The 18,136-nt window shown below is 37.2% G+C and overlaps 2 protein-coding genes across 3 annotated transcripts in view; both read right to left on the minus strand.

The window, feature by feature from the left end:
* Nucleotides 1-1,364: 1,364 nt before the first annotated feature.
* Nucleotides 1,365-3,994, minus strand: hspa1b (heat shock protein family A (Hsp70) member 1B). The gene is made up of 2 exons (XM_051653371.1): nucleotides 3,831-3,994; nucleotides 1,365-3,475 (listed from the first exon to the last, which is right to left on the minus strand). Exon 2 carries the CDS (start codon nucleotides 3,449-3,451, stop codon nucleotides 1,535-1,537), a length of 1,917 nt encoding a protein of 638 aa, XP_051509331.1. The 5' UTR covers nucleotides 3,452-3,475; nucleotides 3,831-3,994; the 3' UTR covers nucleotides 1,365-1,534.
* Nucleotides 3,995-5,711: 1,717 nt separating this feature from the next.
* The window catches only part of LOC127414959 (S-adenosylhomocysteine hydrolase-like protein 1), a 32,958-nt gene continuing 20,533 nt past the window's right edge, over nucleotides 5,712-18,136 (minus strand). For both annotated transcript variants that reach the window (XM_051653379.1, XM_051653378.1), the window contains exons 3-17: nucleotides 17,706-17,849; nucleotides 16,919-17,019; nucleotides 13,955-14,057; nucleotides 13,741-13,835; nucleotides 13,128-13,234; nucleotides 12,878-12,994; nucleotides 12,685-12,748; nucleotides 12,394-12,482; nucleotides 11,914-11,984; nucleotides 9,723-9,817; nucleotides 7,799-7,897; nucleotides 7,569-7,637; nucleotides 7,317-7,395; nucleotides 7,099-7,219; nucleotides 5,712-6,847 (exon numbers count right to left, since the gene is read on the minus strand). In XM_051653379.1, coding sequence (XP_051509339.1) covers nucleotides 6,841-6,847; nucleotides 7,099-7,219; nucleotides 7,317-7,395; nucleotides 7,569-7,637; nucleotides 7,799-7,897; nucleotides 9,723-9,817; nucleotides 11,914-11,984; nucleotides 12,394-12,482; nucleotides 12,685-12,748; nucleotides 12,878-12,994; nucleotides 13,128-13,234; nucleotides 13,741-13,835; nucleotides 13,955-14,057; nucleotides 16,919-17,019; nucleotides 17,706-17,849 — 1,361 coding nt within the window. In that variant the 3' untranslated portion in view covers nucleotides 5,712-6,840. The remainder of the gene's footprint in view (nucleotides 6,848-7,098; nucleotides 7,220-7,316; nucleotides 7,396-7,568; nucleotides 7,638-7,798; nucleotides 7,898-9,722; nucleotides 9,818-11,913; nucleotides 11,985-12,393; nucleotides 12,483-12,684; nucleotides 12,749-12,877; nucleotides 12,995-13,127; nucleotides 13,235-13,740; nucleotides 13,836-13,954; nucleotides 14,058-16,918; nucleotides 17,020-17,705; nucleotides 17,850-18,136) is intronic.

The raw sequence follows: 18,136 nt of genomic DNA on the forward strand, positions 1-18,136 counted from the left end.
CCAAACTTTTTGATTGAATAGTAGAAAGAACTGGAAAGTCCATGGGCAGTACATTACTTTGGTAAATAAATTAGGCTAATTGAAACGTCAAACATAAATGAAACCAAATTTAAGCAGAGTTGAAAACATACAAATTTGCTTTAGTATGTGAGATAAATTAGGTCCAAGTCTGAATATGTTGAATTGTATTTGTATTTAGCGTTGGTCGATGTCAGGTTTTAATACAACGTCATCTAGTGTACAGAGCAAGGAAGAGCAGTTTTAAACGTATCTTTTATTTCCTAAACACGACACATATCCTATACTTTTCACCCTTTTTCTTTTCTTTTTTTTTTAGACAAAAAAATGACTGGTTAAAAAAAAATATATATTTTTGAAGCATTTAAAGGCAGAAATGTGAAGCTTATAATTTTATAAATGCATTTACAGTAATTCTTCTGTTAAATCTGGTTTATTATTTGAGCTGTCTAGTTGTTTAAATTGTCATTTTTACTGTCATTTTAAGGTTTAAGGGTTTACAGTGTTACTTTGTCATGGCAATGAAGTTGTAAAATTGAATATAACTTTACAGAGAAAAGTTTAGTTAATGATTTTATCCAACAAATATCATGTTAACATGTTGTGTCTATACTTTTGAAACAGTGAGTATTTTAACGTTTACAGATTGGCCCCATTCACTTCCATTGTGAGTGCCTTAAAGAAAAGGAGGGACGAGTCAATTTTTATTTATTTATTTATTTTTATTTTTTTTTGGTATTCAGTATTATGCCACAAATGCTGTCAATTGAACCAAACTTTTATTGAACACAGAATATTCCTTTAAAATACTCAGTTTCCAAAAATTGATAGCCACAAGACAAACAATATTCATGTTAACATGATTTTAAGTGTTAAAAAAAATTGCTTACTAACCTTTTCTGTTTAGTTATATCCAATTTTACAACTTTGTTGCCATGAAAACATAATGCAGTAAAACCTGTAATCCTGCAAAAATGACAATTTAAACAACTGTACATCAAAAATAATACAGAAGTTTTAAAAGAAGAATTAATGTGCTTTTACAAAATTATAAGCTTCATGTTTCTGCCTTTAAACCCTCAAAAAAATGGCCCATTCACTTCCATTGTGTGTGCCTCTGTAACCCTGACTTTTTCTTTTTCTTTTTAAGGAGGGACAGGTCGAAATGTATTTGTGTGGTAATCAACATTATGCTATAAATGCTGTCGATTGAGCTTAACTTGAATTGAACCCGGAATTGTTCACTGTATAAAATCACCATTTATTTTATTATCGTATATGTTTATTACAATAATAAATACATAAATATATCATAAAACATTCCATATTCAAAATGAAAGGCCATTTGTTTTACATTCAGGGACTTTTGACAAGCAAGATACAAAAATAATATAGCACAAATAAATCTAGTAGCATCACATAAGGGCATCATATTTAAAATAAAACTGAAAGAAATATAGCATGGCTGTATGTCAGATAAGGTCAAAAATAAGGCCAATTTTTTTTCTTTCTCTCTTTAATCCACCTCCTCAATGGTGGGGCCCTGTGATTCAGGCTGGGCTTGGTATCCACAGCCACCTGTGCGGGGAACCCCTCCCTGATACAGCCCAGTGATAATTGGATTACATACACTTTCCAGTTCCTCCTGATGGTGCTTGTACTCTTCCTTTTCTGCCAGCTGATTATTCTCCAACCAAGTGATAACCTCCTTACACTTATCAATAACCTTCTTCTTCTCATCTTCACTAATCTTTCCTTTCAGGTTTTCATCCTCAACAATGTTCTTCGTGTTGAAGGCGTATGACTCCAGGGAGTTCTTTGCTGCAATCTTCTCTCTCTGCACTTCATCCTCGGCTTTGTACTTTTCTGCATCCTGGACCATCCGCTCAATCTCCTCTTTGCTCAGTCTCCCTTTGTCGTTTGTTATGGTTATTTTGTTCTCTTTTCCTGTGCTTTTGTCCACAGCAGATACATTCAGTATGCCATTGGCATCAATGTCAAAGGTCACCTCAATTTGGGGTACGCCTCGTGGTGCTGGCGGGATACCCGTGAGCTCAAACTTGCCGAGCAAATTATTATCTTTGGTCATGGCCCTCTCGCCTTCAAACACCTGGATTAGGACACCTGGCTGGTTGTCAGAATATGTGGAGAAGATCTGCATCTGCTTGGTGGGGATGGTGGTGTTGCGTTTGATGAGAGCAGTCATGACTCCACCTGCTGTCTCAATACCCAGGGACAAAGGAGCCACGTCCAGAAGCAACAAGTCCTGAACGTTTTCTGAGGTGTCGCCCATCAGGATAGCTGCTTGCACTGCTGCTCCATATGCCACTGCCTCGTCTGGATTTATGCTCTTGTTGAGTTCTCTGCTGTTGAAGAAGTCTCGCAAAAGCTTCTGGATTTTGGGGATCCTTGTGGAGCCACCAACCAAAACAATTTCATGGATTTGGGACTTGTCCATTTTAGCGTCTCTCAAGGCCTTCTCAACTGGATCCAGCGTGCCTCTAAAGAGCTCTGAGTTAAGCTCTTCAAAGCGAGCCCTTGTGATGGAAGTATAGAAATCGATGCCGTCAAACAGGGAATCGATCTCAATGCTGGCCTGAGAGCTAGATGAGAGGGTTCTTTTAGCTCTTTCACAGGCCGTGCGAAGCCTCCTCACAGCTCTCTTATTCTGACTGATGTCATTCTTGTGCTTCCTCTTAAACTCCTCAACAAAGTGCTTTACCAGTTGGTTGTCAAAGTCCTCCCCTCCCAAGTGAGTGTCCCCTGCTGTGGCCTTCACCTCAAAGATTCCATCCTCAATCGTCAGGATGGATACATCAAAGGTACCACCGCCTAGGTCGAAGATTAGGACATTTCTCTCTCCTTTCCTGTCCTTGTCCAGCCCATAGGCGATGGCAGCCGCGGTGGGCTCATTGATAATTCGGAGCACGTTCAAACCAGCAATTACCCCAGCATCTTTGGTAGCTTGCCTCTGTGAATCGTTGAAATATGCTGGGACTGTGATGACAGCGTTGTTAACTCTCTGACCCAGGTAGGCTTCGGCAATCTCTCTCATTTTGACTAGGACCATGGATGAGATCTCTTCAGGGTAAAATATCTTTGTCTCTCCTTTGTACTCAACTTGAACTTTTGGTTTGCCGCCTTCACTGATGACCTTGAAGGGCCAGAGCTTCATGTCAGATTGGACCACTGGATCATCAAACTTTCTTCCAATCAGCCGTTTGGCATCAAATATTGTGTTGTTGGGGTTCAAGGCGACCTGGTTCTTGGCAGCATCTCCGATGAGTCTTTCTGTGTCTGTGAAGGCAACATAGCTTGGTGTTGTTCTGTTACCTTGATCATTAGCAATGATTTCCACTTCGCCATTCTGGAACACCCCAATACAGGAGTAAGTGGTTCCCAGATCAATGCCAATGGACACACCTTTAGACATATTTTTTTATTATTTATGGATTACCTGCAATATAAAAATATTTAGTCATGAGTTTTACTTATTACTAGAACTTTCCTGTCTACATTTTTAGACACATTAAATATTTAGAAGCATTTGTTAATGTCCACATAATTAAAAAAAAAAAAAAAAAAAAAAAAAAAAACAACAACATATGACATAAAAACATAAAATTACATATTAATTTATTTTAACTTAATTATAGCAGTATTAACTGATTAAATAATGCTGTGGTTGCCTATCATGCAAATACAAACAAATGAATCATTACAAGTCTTTTTACTGTTACTGAACTTTTAAAGCATGTTACTTTCTATGAAGAATAATCACAAGTGATTTCAAACTTCAAAGAGTGGCTTACAAGTAATCACGTTTCTTCTTGCGCTTAAGAGAGCGGACACTTCAGCTCTTGAAGTTGCTTGAGTTGTCTTTCTTCGACTGCCTCGACCCGTGTTTTATACCTGCCATGCCACTTCTAGAAAGCCTAGACTTGTCTTGACTCTGGCGGAAACTTTAGAGACTGGCGAACTCCGAAGTTTCCAGACGCTCACTGATGATCTCGTACATACAGTACCTCAAAACAGCTTTCAGGGGATCAAACATAAGATGGACGGTTCTGGACGCTGGGTCTAAATAATAATTTTAACTTTTCACTTTAACGTGAATTTACGTTTCAATGCCTGTTAAAGTTTCTCAGCGACATTTTACAAGTAAAATATTATCCTCAAGTAGCGCATACATAGATGGCATTGTCACATGTTGTGTTACCTTTCTAAGCGCTGGATGGGACGGACCAATCACAGTCGTTTGTGATTACTCTTTTATTATTATTATTATTATTATTATTATTATTATTGTGTTAACTTTTATAAATTTATTTGCCACATTTCCGTTTCTATGTCAGGCACCAATCTTTGAAACTAATATATTTAAACGCGAATACTTTTGATTGTTAAACTACTTGAAAGTCAAAAACAGTCCGCGATTTGAATGCGGTTCAGAAGAGGACTTTCGAGGCTTCATGCAACCCCTTAAAGGTACATTATTCAATACAAGTTAAGCTCAGTCAACAGCCTATATATATATATATATATATATATATATATATATATATATATATATATATATATATATATATATATAATTATTATTATTATTATAATTTTGACTTACCCATCCTTTTCTTTAAAAAATATATATAAAAAGCATAAATCTGAGTTACAGCGAGGCACTTACAATGGAAGTTACTAACCTATTCTGTGTAAAGTTATATCTAATTTTACAACTTCATTAGGCTGCCATGACGATGTAATGTCAACAAACCTTAAAACGACTGTAAAAATGACGAATGAAACAACTTTGCAGCTCAAAAAATACATGAGTTTTAACAGTATAATTAATCTATGCTTTTTATAAAATTATAAGCTTCACATTTCTGCCTTTAAACCCTCCAAAAATTGGCCCCGTCACTTCCATTGTAAGTGCCTCACTGTAACCTCGATTTTTATTTTTTTTTTAAGGAAAAGAGGGACGAGTTTACATTTTTATGGTAATACTAATCTATACTATGCCACAAATGCTGTCAGCTTAACTTTTATTGAACACAGAATATTCCTTTAACTGTTTTTTCTCCTATTCTAGGGCCAGTGGTTTTAAAACGTTTTAAAGCCAAGACCCCCTAAATATGATTGCATTGCGAGACCAATTCAAACTGTTTGAGAACAATTTTGAGTGTGATGTTATAAAGAATTATTGGCTTTTATATTATTTTACTAAAGCCAAAAAAAATTTTTTATTACAATATTATCTAAAAAAAAAAAAAAAAAAAAAACATAGCCTATGTTGTATTAAGTTGATAGCGTATCTTGTTTCTACACAATATTTGAGTAATGTTAAATGAAAAAACCTGAAGAGAAACATTTTGATCAAACTGGACAGTCAATGATGTCATATTCTGTAAATATAGTTACTTTTCTTTAAATTTATGAACTTTTTCTCTGAAATTTAGGATGGAACCCCTAGCACCCCCTCACAGCCCCCTGGGGGTCGCAGACCCCATTTTGAAAACCCCTGCTCTAGGCTACTGTAAACTTTTTACTGTTATTTTCTCCCCAGTTTCCCTTAACTCAGACAACCACTTTTCCTACACCCAACCTCCTATTGTAGACAAAAACAATATTCCATTTTGTTTAAATCATGTTATTGTTACAGAATGTAATAATCTCTACACAATGAGGCAAACAATTGTGACATCATTTAATAACATAAATATTGTTCAAAATGCAGAGTTAGTGACAGAAAGATCTTTAATACAGCTTGTACGGGGATTCTATGACATCAAAGCAGAAGGAACACATTAGACATAGGATGCAAGGTGTATCACGAACAAAGTGCAGATGAGGCAAATATTCAAATGAGTGCATTCACTGTAATATTTGAAGTCCTTTAGAAATGGTAAGATATGTGTGTTCCTTTTGAGTCTAGCTATCTATGTGTGGGTTTGTTGTGGACCAAACAGCGGCATGGGGGGGTATAATAACAACCCCCCCTCCCCCAATAATGCTTCACATTATTTTCAATAAATCTCTCACAAAATCTGACTTTAATCATATAACTGTAGTTAAATTTCTACTAATCTAAGACTGGCCAATAAAGCCTACATTACTTTAATATAAGAATTTGTTAAAGGCCACAAGAGATGATGTGTGTGAATATACTGTAAAAGGGAAAATTATCCCTGTTGGTGAAACGATTCATAAAATTCCCCAAGCGGGATATTTAGCAGTAGGTGCTGCTGGGGCGCTGAAGTTTCTGCACACAGTGGTGTGAATCATTGCTAGAACACTCTAGCTTTTAACAGAAATAGATAGTACATTCATTTAAAAAAAGCTGTTATGTTTTCTTATGCAAGAGCAATTAATCAGGTATATTATACTGAGACTAACATTTCTATAGTAAAAGCCACAAAGACTACTTTCCTTTCCCTCATAAATGAGTATAGTGTAACCTTGGGTGAATCGAATAACCAAGTAAAAACAAAACAGTAATAATTATCAATTATTCTATATGATCAGTAACTACAGTATAACCAATATTTGGCACATTTTAAGAGTTATACACAGTGGTCCTTTCGTATTTAGATTAAAAGATGATTTACAACAAATGTCATAATACATAAATTCTCACAATGCAGAAAGCCTAAAACTGACATGAACATATTTTATCACTAGATGTTAGTAACACTATTAAATAGGATTAACATTCAGTAAAATCACTTTAAGAAATGTATATTAATAGAAAATAAATCTCTTGCTTCACTGGTTAATACAGGTCTGTCCATCTTTGATGAAGACTGAATTGATCCAGGCACACTAATATCTGTGAATAAAAAAATATATCTAATTTTGAAGAATATTCAATATCTTAATTCCTCACAATTAGCATTTTACTGTTAATGCTTGTATAAAATTACAGATTTTACTGAAAGTACAGATGGCAATTTTACTATGTTGTTGCCCACATGAATTTATTTACTATACAGAAGAGGGCAGTAAAAGACCAAATATTGTATTCTTTATGAGACTAAAATTGATTCCTATTATTAGATGCTTTTAGAGCCCCTCTCATACCTGTAGTAATTTGGTTTAAAGGGTCCATTCTTGTTGAGGCCCATATATTTGGCCTGTTCGTCTGAAAGTTCTGTAAGGTGAGCGTCAAAGTTGGGCAGATGCAAGCTGGCCACATATTCATCTGGAACACAAACACACACAAACATGGTTTATCACAACTGCTGTACTTCACTGCTTTATTTGAGTTGCTAATGGTGACTGGTTCTGATATTGCTTACCCATTTTCTTAGGCAGCAGGTACACATCTTGTTTGTAGCGACCTTCTGGTGCATTATACAGTTCTATCAGAGCCAAAGCCTAACATTAAGCATAAAAAAACAGTCTGTGATTAGAGATGTTAAATCAGGCATAATAAGAACACAGCTTTTCAGCAGCACTCAGAACATCGGCATAAATGGATTCAAATGTCATCTGTGCATGGGGTACAGGCCCACTAGAGCTAAAATCCAACTTGTGGCAGGTTAAATTACCTGAGTTGTGGCTGTGATTGACAGCACAAATGAGGGTACTGTTGAGCAGCTCAGGTTCAAGAGCCGGCCCTAAAAAATTGCACAGGAACGACAATATATACAGAGGTGCAAGAAAGGAGCACACAAAGGACAGATATACAGTATATCATGGACAAAGTGAAAAGCACATGCAGTGTTTCATTAGCAGAAACTGGGACCCATTTCTGAAAAAAAAGAGAGTGATGAAAGACCTCAGCCAGTAAAATCACTCGTTTCCCATCGGGCCAGATGACATGGTCGACCTGTGAGCGTACCCTCTCCCAGGTGAGCTCTGGAGTCCGCAGACTCGCCTGCAATAGAGAAACAATTGTTCATTGCCTGAATACACCACAAACACTGTCATACCAGCATATGGCAATAAAGTTCAAAAGTCAAAACAAACACATGTAGGATACTGACTGAGTACACTGGCAGTGTATTTTAACTTTGTTGTCGTGAAACATGCAGCTAAGAGGCTTTCAGGTTGATTAAGGTTGCTCATGCATTGTCCTTTCTAGAACATTCACAGCTGTTGATGTAAAAATACCTTCCCTAGACAATGAACAATTGGGCATAAAATTAGGAATACTACAGAGTAACTAGTCTTGAACTTTAAATGAGAGTGTTGAGCTTTCCTATATACAGAACAAACAACTATATATAAAATGTATTCTTTTTAATGTACAACAGTTAAGAGTCACCAGTAGCGGATCCTGGCATAGGCGATATAGGCAGGCACCTAGGGCGGCAACGCTCTGGGGCAGCACGACAAGGTACCTGATCAATCGCCTCTGCACAGAGGGGATGGGAGAAAGGTGCCCCGAACTGTGCCATCCCACCCCTGGCTCGCGATGGGTGAAAGGTGCCCCAAATCGTGCCACCCCGAGCTCGCAAGTTCGCGATGGGGGAAAGGTGCCCCGAGATGTTCCTGATAGGCTATTCAGCCTAAAAGGCTCTAAATGGTTAGGATTATAGATGTTCATAATGCATTCTTACATTCTGAACAAACATAAGATAACCATAATCAACAGTAAAGGTACACTGTGACACAGGATCGACTCAGTGGTCTTGAAAAAATAAGTATCAACCATGTGATTGCTGAGCAGATTTGACAAAGTCATTGACGATTTTGCATCAATGAAAACTAGAAGAGGAGGGTTACATTTGAAATTAGGAATTATGTGTAAAAGCACAACAGCAATCTGTAAGTATTCTGCCATTTTCTTTATTTACTGATTATTTACAATTTAATTGTGCAATTTAAGTTCTATATATATATAATGTACATGTTAATATAATTTGCCAAATATATGTATATATATACACACGTGTATAATTACTTCATTTCTATATTCATTGTCTAGTTATACCCAAAAAAGAAAATGTCCTCATCATTTACTCACGCTCATACCATTCCAGAAACATGGTTTTCTTTCTTTTGCAGAATGCAAATGAAGTTTTTTAGAAGAATATCTCAACTCTGTAGGTCCATACAATGCAAGTGAATGTTTGCCAGAAACTTGAAGCTCCAAAAAGTACATAAAGGCAGCATAAAATAATCCATAAGACTCCAGTGGTTAAATCTATGTCTTTAGAAGTGATATGATAGGTGTGGTTGAGAAATAGATCGATAATCCCTTTTTACTCTAAATCTCCACTTACACTTTCAGATCTGAAAGTGAAACTAAACAGGCATCACATGTGACTTTAAGATGTGAAAGTGGAGATATAGAGTAAACAAATTACTTAAATATTGATCTGTTTCTCACCCACACCTATTATGTCACTTCTGAAGACATGGGTTTAACCACTGGAGTCTTATGAACTACTTTTATGCTGCCTTTGTATGATTTTTGTAGCTTCAAATTTCTAACCAACCTTTACTTGCACTGTATGGACCTACAAAACTGAGATATTCTTCTAAAAATGTTCTCATTCGTGTTCAGCAGAAGAAAGAAAGTCATACACATCTGGGATGTCATGAGGGTGATTAAATGATGATAACATTTTAATTTTTGGGTGAACTAACCCTTTTATATATTTTGTGTTAAAGCATAGTTCTGTAAAAAAAAAAAAAAAAAAAAAAGGTTGTTAACATCATAAAATCCATAATTCTGTTGGCTCTTAATAACTCACCACATCAATCTCAGTGTTGGAATGGCCCATGTTGCAGACAATACAGCCGTTCTTCATTCGATCCAAGTACTCTCTGGTAACAACATTTTTGTTCCCTGTGGAAACAGGAATTGTTTTAGGAATCTTTCCTCTAGAAACTTCATTTCTCTTCTAGTTTTCATTGATCACTTTTTGGCAAACAAATAAAAACAAGTGGTTTTATTTACTTAAAGACCCCATGTATCTATTTGCTTTGAAGCCATATACTGATTTTTCTTCAACTTTGGGCACTTTTAGCACTTCTAAAAAGCACAAAGTAGTCTCGGTAAAACATTTTTTACAAGTAATCTCTCTCTCTCTCTCTCTTTTTTCTTTTTTTTTTTTTTTTAAGTAACTGGTTAAGTGCTCATGGAAAAGATGTGTTTTTAGCCGTTTTTTGAAGACAGAAAGTGAGTCAGCTTCACGGATGGAGTTGGGAAGGTCATTCCACCAACGTGGTACGATGAAACCGAAAGTCCGGGAAAGTGTTTCGGTGCCTCTTTGTGTTGGTACAACAAGGTGCTGTTCCTTAGCCGACCGCAGACTTCTGGTGGGAACGTAGCTCAGCAGAAATGATTTTAGGTATGCTGGAGCAGACCCAGTGACTGTTCTGTATGCCAGCATCAGAGCCTTGAATTTGATACGTGCATCAACCGGCAGCCAGTGGAGAGAGACAATGAGTGGTGTAACATGTGCTCTCTTTGTTTCATTAAAGACCAGATGTGCTGCTGCATTCTGGATCATTTGCAGGGGTCTAATTGTGCATGCAGGGAGGCCTACAATGAGAGCATTGTTAGCAAATCGACAGAAACAAAATCGATAATTAATTTAAATAGTTACTTCCTGCCAGCAATGGGATGATTCCTCTGTTGTATACAAAGCGCGACATCACACTTACATCATGCGACAGCTCCATCAGTTGAACAGCAGATCAACTGCTAGCAGGAAGCGTTTTTAAAAGTGAATAAAGTTTTAATTATCGATTTATTTTTTACACAAACCTATCGAATTGCTTCAGAAGACATTCATTGATCGACTGGAGTCATGTGGATTACTTTTATGCTGCCTAAATATGCCTTTTGGACCGTCAAATAGCCAGCAGCGTGATGGCATCCATTCACTTGCATTGTATGGACAAAAAGAGCTGAAATGTGCTTATAAAAATCTTCATATCGGTTCTGCTGAAGAAGGAAAGTCATTCACACCATATTGTAATTTCTACTACATCTCAAATTCTGTATTGTGTTTAATAAACTTCCATGATGGAAATGACAGTGATGGAAATTACATTTTTGAAATACAAATGTCCAACTCCTTTGACTTGCTGAGTCTAATGTGATAGCTAACATTTTATGTATCCTAAAAACACACAAATGAATAATATTTTTAAACTTGCTCTTTAATGACTTGGTTAAAAAGTTATTTAAAAAAACAAATATTTTTTTACAAAATATCTTAAAAAGGCTTATTTTACTTTTTGTTTAGATTATCATAGTTTTAAACATGTAATAATTGTATTTTTATCATGGATTTTCATAGTTTAATATTGCAAGTCTGGGACACTTTTAATGTGACCTTCATATAAAAAACTAAACAAAAAAGTTAAAATCTGTTAGTTTTAATAAAAAAATCAACCCCTGGAACATGCAATGTCTCGAAGTTGACATTGACAAACACCCATATAAGCTAGTCTACAACTACAAGTTGACAAAATTCTATTTTAGGAGATATATAAGCATTTAAAATGTACAGTGTTTCTCTTCCAGGAAAACAGACCAAAATATTAATGACTCATCTTGCACTACACATATTTTTGTCCAATCAAATGCTCTCCAGAATTTAACACAGGAATGAAAAAATTTCGAAGGGTCTTTAAAAATCTCTTGAGTAACAAATCTCTCCTTATTGAAACAACATTAATACAGGTGTGCTTTTGACTAGCAGGAAATACACAGAGCTGTTCTCAGCTTTACAGATATTTGATCACATGCTGAGCAAATATTGTTTATTCCAGACTACTTCAGAGTTCCCCAGTGCTCAGCAGCAGATGTCAAGGGGTGAACCATTTCACAGGGTCTGAAAGTAAGGGCATCTGAGGGGGTGTATTTGTGCTAATAAGAGCTGCATACAACAGAGAAAATGGATTTTCAATGTGGAAGTGAGCCAAACGTACCCGTGCAGGTGATAACCATGTCCATTTGGCGCACCACCTCATTTAGTTTCACCACTTTGAAGCCGTCCATACTATGAGGAAACAGATATTACAAGACATTAACTGCAGATGTTAACCTCAAGCTCACATCCAGCTTTTGATAAATGTGCACCAGATTTCCTGTGGTCATATATTTGGCAAATATGGAGAGCTCTAATATTATTTGTGGATGTCTCTGGGCGTGAAGTCTACTCAAGCTGTTTGGTGCAAATCTGTTCTATGAAGTGAATACTAAGTACTAAGGCAGTAAATATGTTATGTTGTTGATGTTTTAAGTATAACATTTTAATTGAGTTAAGATTCAATCAAAATTGACACCATGTACTTTCTTAATGCATGTTCCGCTTCTTGTGCACAATATTCCAGATAAAAACAGTTTGTCTTCATAATCTTTATGAAGCTTTATGTCTCTCATGAGCTTTGTGTGTGTGTTTGTCTTACCAAGCCTGAAGAGCACAAATAGGGTCGATCTCTGTCACACACACAATGGCTCCAAGTGCTTTCAGGGCTGAAGAACAACCCTTTCCCACCTACATCGCAGCCAATAAAAGGCCGAAAATAAAACAGAGAAATATTCCTAATTTCTAATTAACAGATTACTGTGTATGCAGCATATGTCCTCAACCTTTAAGGTCAGATAGTTAAGAGAAGTTAAGAGATTCTTTTTTACATGATGCAGATTATCTAGATTATACTTTGAGGTGTTTTGTAGAAGAGCAGATGTTGACTGACCTCTCCATAACCACAAACCACCACCTGCTTCCCACCAAACATCACATCTGTCGTTCTCTTCAGACTATGAAGAAAGAGGAAGTCAACTATGATTTTACTCTTCCTTAGATAAGCACTAGTCAAGCGTGATAAAGGGGTCAGAGGATGGTGTGATATGCTAATCGGAAAATCTTAGATTTGCAGTCGATCTTACCCATCCAGAATGGACTCCCTGCAGCAGTACAGATTATCAAACTTCTGTTTGGTGACAGAGTCGTTGACATTCATAGCAGGGACACAAAGCTTGCCAGCTTTGGAGAGTTGGTACAGCCTAACAGTGTGAATCAAAAGAGAGAGATTCAGTTTAAGTTTGCAGTGAGGGTCACACCTTTTGTACATAGTTATGTAGTACGTAATTGATGGTGTCACTTTCTAAAAAATCATAAAAGTTTAACCATCCTTACCTATGTACACCTGTAACACTCTCCTCCACAATCCCTCGCACTTTCTTGAAGACACTGGGGTACTTCTTATACACCCAGTGGGTCAGGTCACCCCCATCATCCAGGATCTGTGAGGAAAAAAAGCAAACTTGATTATTACTATCCTGTAAAACACCAGGGTTGGGTCAAATTCAGAATTTAAGAATTAGCTCCAAAATGTATGAAATTTAAAGGCATTCATTTAAATTAAATACAAAGTTATACAGGTGGCATTTACATTTTTTGTAATGTTTCTGAAAATACCCCATTTGTTGTGTATATGATAACATACTAATGAATAACAAGTTAAATTATCCATAATTTATATTGAAAATGTCAGTAAAACCTTCTCTTACAGTAGTTCTATGAATTTCTTAAAATTTCATTCAACTTTAATTTTACTCCCAGAATTATAATTCTGCATCCTTTTTGCTACCTCAATTCAAATGCAATTCAAATTCATATTTAAAAAAGCATTCTTAATTCAATTCTGAATGGCACACAACCTTGGTAAACACAAAGGGATCCTGATAATTGTTTTGAAGATTAAATACTGATTCAGTTCTTATAAAATCTTTAGCACAGAGCTTTATACCATGTTTGCCTGCCAGCCCTCCATGTTGACACAGCGATCAATGCACCACCAGAAGTCATCTTCTGATTCTCCTTTCCAGGCGAAAACGGACACGCCTTTAAAGAAAACACATGATAAATGAAGAGTAAGTTCAGAATGACAGGCCAAATGAAATAGTTTAGCCAGGTTAGAATTGGTAGTTAAGTCAACAGTAGATGTTAAGTGGGCTGTTTACCGCTCTCTGCCAAAGCTGCTGCCACTTCATTCTGAGTAGAGTAAATGTTACAGGCAGTCCAGCGACACTGAGCGCCCAGAGCCACAAGTGTCTCGATCAGGACCTAAAAGAAACCAGCATGGCATTTCAGAATGCAAAGCATACTTAAGCCTTAAGGGTAACTAAGGTATTTGATAAGCATAGCATAACATCTAAATCTTTTCAGCATACAGCTGCATGGCCAAAATATCTAAATTAGTGGTCAACCAATTTTTAATGGCCAATTATATATATATATCCTCATGCGACCCCATGTACACATGCGCAGACGTTGTATTTTGGCTTCGCTATACGCAATGCATAATTTAAATTCATTTAAACTGACTGATCTCAGTTCAAAAGACTCTGGTCTGTTAGTAAATAGTTAAACTTTCGACGGATTTGTGACAAAACAACATGGAGCCGATCACAGCAGAGTTTGTCTTTGGGAGAAATGCCAACAAAACTACATCTGATAAGAAACCTAATTAAGTTTTTACATTGAAACCTGTTTGAGTCAAAAGATTAGAGTCTCTAGTTTCATCCGATATGCCATTTTTTAAATTTGAGTGATTTATCACTAAACGCCATGCTGCTAAACACAATGTACACTTATCAATCTGAACCAGGGGCAGTGGTAGCTCAGCGGTTAAGGCTCTGGGTTACTGATCAGAAGGTCGGGGGTTCAAGCCCCAGCACTGCCAAGATGCCACTGTTGGGCCCTTGAGCAAGGCCCTTAACCCTATCTGCTCCAGGGGCGCCGTATCATGGCTGACCCTGCACTCTGACCCCAGCCTAGCTGGGATATGTGAAAAAGAAGAATTTCACTGTATATGTGCAAATGTATAATGTGTGATAAATAAAGAAAATTATTAATTATTAATTATTACACTAATGTATACTTTAGCGCATTTTTTCCTTAGAAATACTATATTTACAGTGCATTATCGCAATGAGAATCAATGGCTTCATCCAAAAGCTGAACATTTTTGCTTTCAGAGACTTTATATTGAGTTAGGATGAAAACAAGGTACATTTCGAACTGTTCTGAGAACTTCCTGCTGTCCACATTTGTTGCCATCAATTAAGAAAACTATTTGCTGTAGAATTTTTTTTTATTTTAAGGCATGTTTACAAGTTCCAAATCAAAAAAGGAAATGGAAAATGCACACAGCAGCGACGCTCATGTCTCAGGAGGATATATATATATATATATATATATATATATATATATACAGGATATACACCGATCAGCCACAACATTAAAACCACCTGCCTAATATTGTGTAGGTCCCCTTCGTGCCGCCAAAACAGCGCCAACCCGCATTTCAGAATAGCATTCTGAGATGCTATTCTTTTCACCACAATTGTAAAGAGCGGTAATCTGAGTTACCGTTGACTTAGTCAATTCGAACCAATCTGGCCATTCTCTGCTGACCTCTCTCATCAACAAGGCGTTTCCATCTGCAGAACTACTGCTCACTGGATGTTGTTTGTTTCTGGCACCATTCTGAGAAAATTCTAGAGGCTGTTGTGTGTGAAAATCACATGAGATCAGCAGTTACAGAAATATTCACACCAGCCCATCTGGCACCAACAATCATGCCTCTCTTTGGCATAAGTCCTGTCTGGCGGTCCGAAGAAGTTGTACTCGGAACCATCAGATCCTGCCAGAGATAGGAGGCAGGGGCAAGGAGCCTACCCCTGTGCAGAACGGGACTCAATCGGTGGTGGTGGAGGTTGCCGTGTTGGCCCACTGAAAGAGCAATGTGACAGATTGTAAGCAGACTTATAAAGCAATGGCTGACGCATGATTGGCTAGGTGTTACCAAGCTAATGGTGCGATTATGTACAGCTGCAAGTCTTCCTGCTAGAACTATGCTGCTCTTACATTTCTGTGGATGGAAACACTTTGTTGATGAGAGAGGTCAACAGAGAATGGCCAGACTGGTTCGAACTGACAAAGTCAACAGTAACTCAGATAACCACTCTGTACAATTGTGGTGAGAAGTATAGCATCTCAGAATGCTGTTCTGAGATGCAGGTTGGCGCTGTTTTGGCAGATGAGGAAGACCTACACAATATTAGGCAGGTGGTTTTAATGTTGTGGCTGATCGGTGTATATATATACTGTACACTCACCGGCCACTTTATTAGGTACACCTGTACACCTACATATTTATGCAATTATCTAATCAGCCAATCGTGTGGCAGCAGTGTAATGTATAAAATCATTCAGATATGGTCAGGAGCTTCAGTTAATGTCCACATCAACCGTCAGAATGGGGAAAAAATGTGATCTCAGTGATTTCAACCATGGCATGATTGTTAGTACCAGACAGGCTGGTTTGAGTATTTCTGTAACTGCTGACCTCCTGGGATTTTCACGCTCAACAGTCTCTAGAGTGTAAAGAGAATGGTGCGAAAAACAGCGAGCAGCAGATCTGCGCCATGATTGAAATCTCTGAGATCACATTTTTCCTCATTCTGGTGGTTAATGTGTACATTAACTGAAGCTCCTGACCCATATCTGCATTATTTTATACATTACACTGCTGCCACGCGATTGGATGATTAGATAATCGCATGAATAAGCAGATGTACAGGTGTGCCTAATAAAGTGGCCGGTGAGTGTATATACATATATATATATATATCATATTACATATATTAAATAAAATGAACACAAGATAGCTGAAATGAAATTGACACTTATTGTACACAATTTTAACACAGAATTCACTTATTTTAAGTTATTGGTCTATCACTAATTTCAATATACCAAAATCAGGCTCTAAAAGTCAAGTTTGTACAGTAACAGCACACTTCACTATTCATCCAAAAATGAAAGAACTGTAATAGTTTTAAACTGAAAGACTACTGTTGTAGGAGAAGAGTAGGCTGCAAATAAGTGTGGCCCTGCAGAGCTAGTAGAAATGAACCTACTGCAGTCTGTGCAGTGATGTGGGTACAGCCAACCACTTTAGCCCCAGCGAGGGGTTTCTCCCCTTGGGCTCGCTTCCGCAGGGAAATGAGTGCAGACATGTCTGTGGATTTAGAGGGAACTTTATTATGAAAGGCATGAGGGCAAACATTTTATTATTAGGTCCAAAAGCACAGTGGGAAAGAGTGACTGTGGTAGAGGTATTGAGACCTTGACCAAGTTATCTCTTAAAAAAGACAAAACCAGGCAACCGAATGGAGACCAATGACTATTCCTGACAATGGCAGCTGTAACCAAACAATGTCCGCTTTACAGCACTTATTCAACACCTGTGCTTGTGTACAACAGGTACAACAGATGTCCTGAGTCAACAGAATTTGACTATGACACAAAAGATGACAGAATATCAGCCAAGCTAGAAGTAGTGCCAATGTGTTTACATTAAAGGAATAGTTCACTCAAAATTAAAATTCTGTCATCATTAACTCACTCTCGTGTGTTTCCAACCCAATATTATTTTCTTTCCTTTGCGGAACACAAATGGAGGCTTGGCAGAATGACATCCTCAGTCACCATTCACTTACATTGTGTGGAAAAAAAGATGCAATGAAAGTGAATGGTGACTTAAGCTTACATACTGCCTAACATCTCCTTTTGTGTTCCTTGGGAGAAAGAAAGTCATCTGGGTTTGGAAAAACCTGAGGGGAAGAAAATAATGACAGTATGTCATCAACTATCTTAAAGGAATTCCGACTCAAACAAAAACCATAAAGAAGTAAATCTCCTTACCTTGCTCTGCAATTTCAATCTCCCGTCGACCAAACTCAGCCTGTTTAATGTTCTTGACGCAGAAGTCACTGCTGCCCTTTGAGTTGACTTGGCTTTTCTCACGAGGAGACGTCTCATCATCTGAACTGTCAGTGTATGAGGCCGCTACAAAGGCATGGAGGCATATTTTACATGTGAGATAAACAATGAGGCATACATTTATGTTTAGGGCATATCAAATTCACCCCAAGCATATCACATCAAGTACTTAATGATGGAATAATAAATCAAAAACATTTCCAAAATGTACTTGGGTAGACGACATGAAATACTTTGGGAACTTGACATGTCCTGCAGTGTGACATACTATAATCTAAAACAGCATTTTGCTAATACTTTTACAATTATTAGATTTACACTTTACCACACATTAATAGAGAGACTACATGGAA

This window comes from Myxocyprinus asiaticus, chromosome 24 (genome assembly GCF_019703515.2).
Source record: "Myxocyprinus asiaticus isolate MX2 ecotype Aquarium Trade chromosome 24, UBuf_Myxa_2, whole genome shotgun sequence".
In the NCBI taxonomy this organism is placed as follows: domain Eukaryota; kingdom Metazoa; phylum Chordata; class Actinopteri; order Cypriniformes; family Catostomidae; genus Myxocyprinus; species Myxocyprinus asiaticus.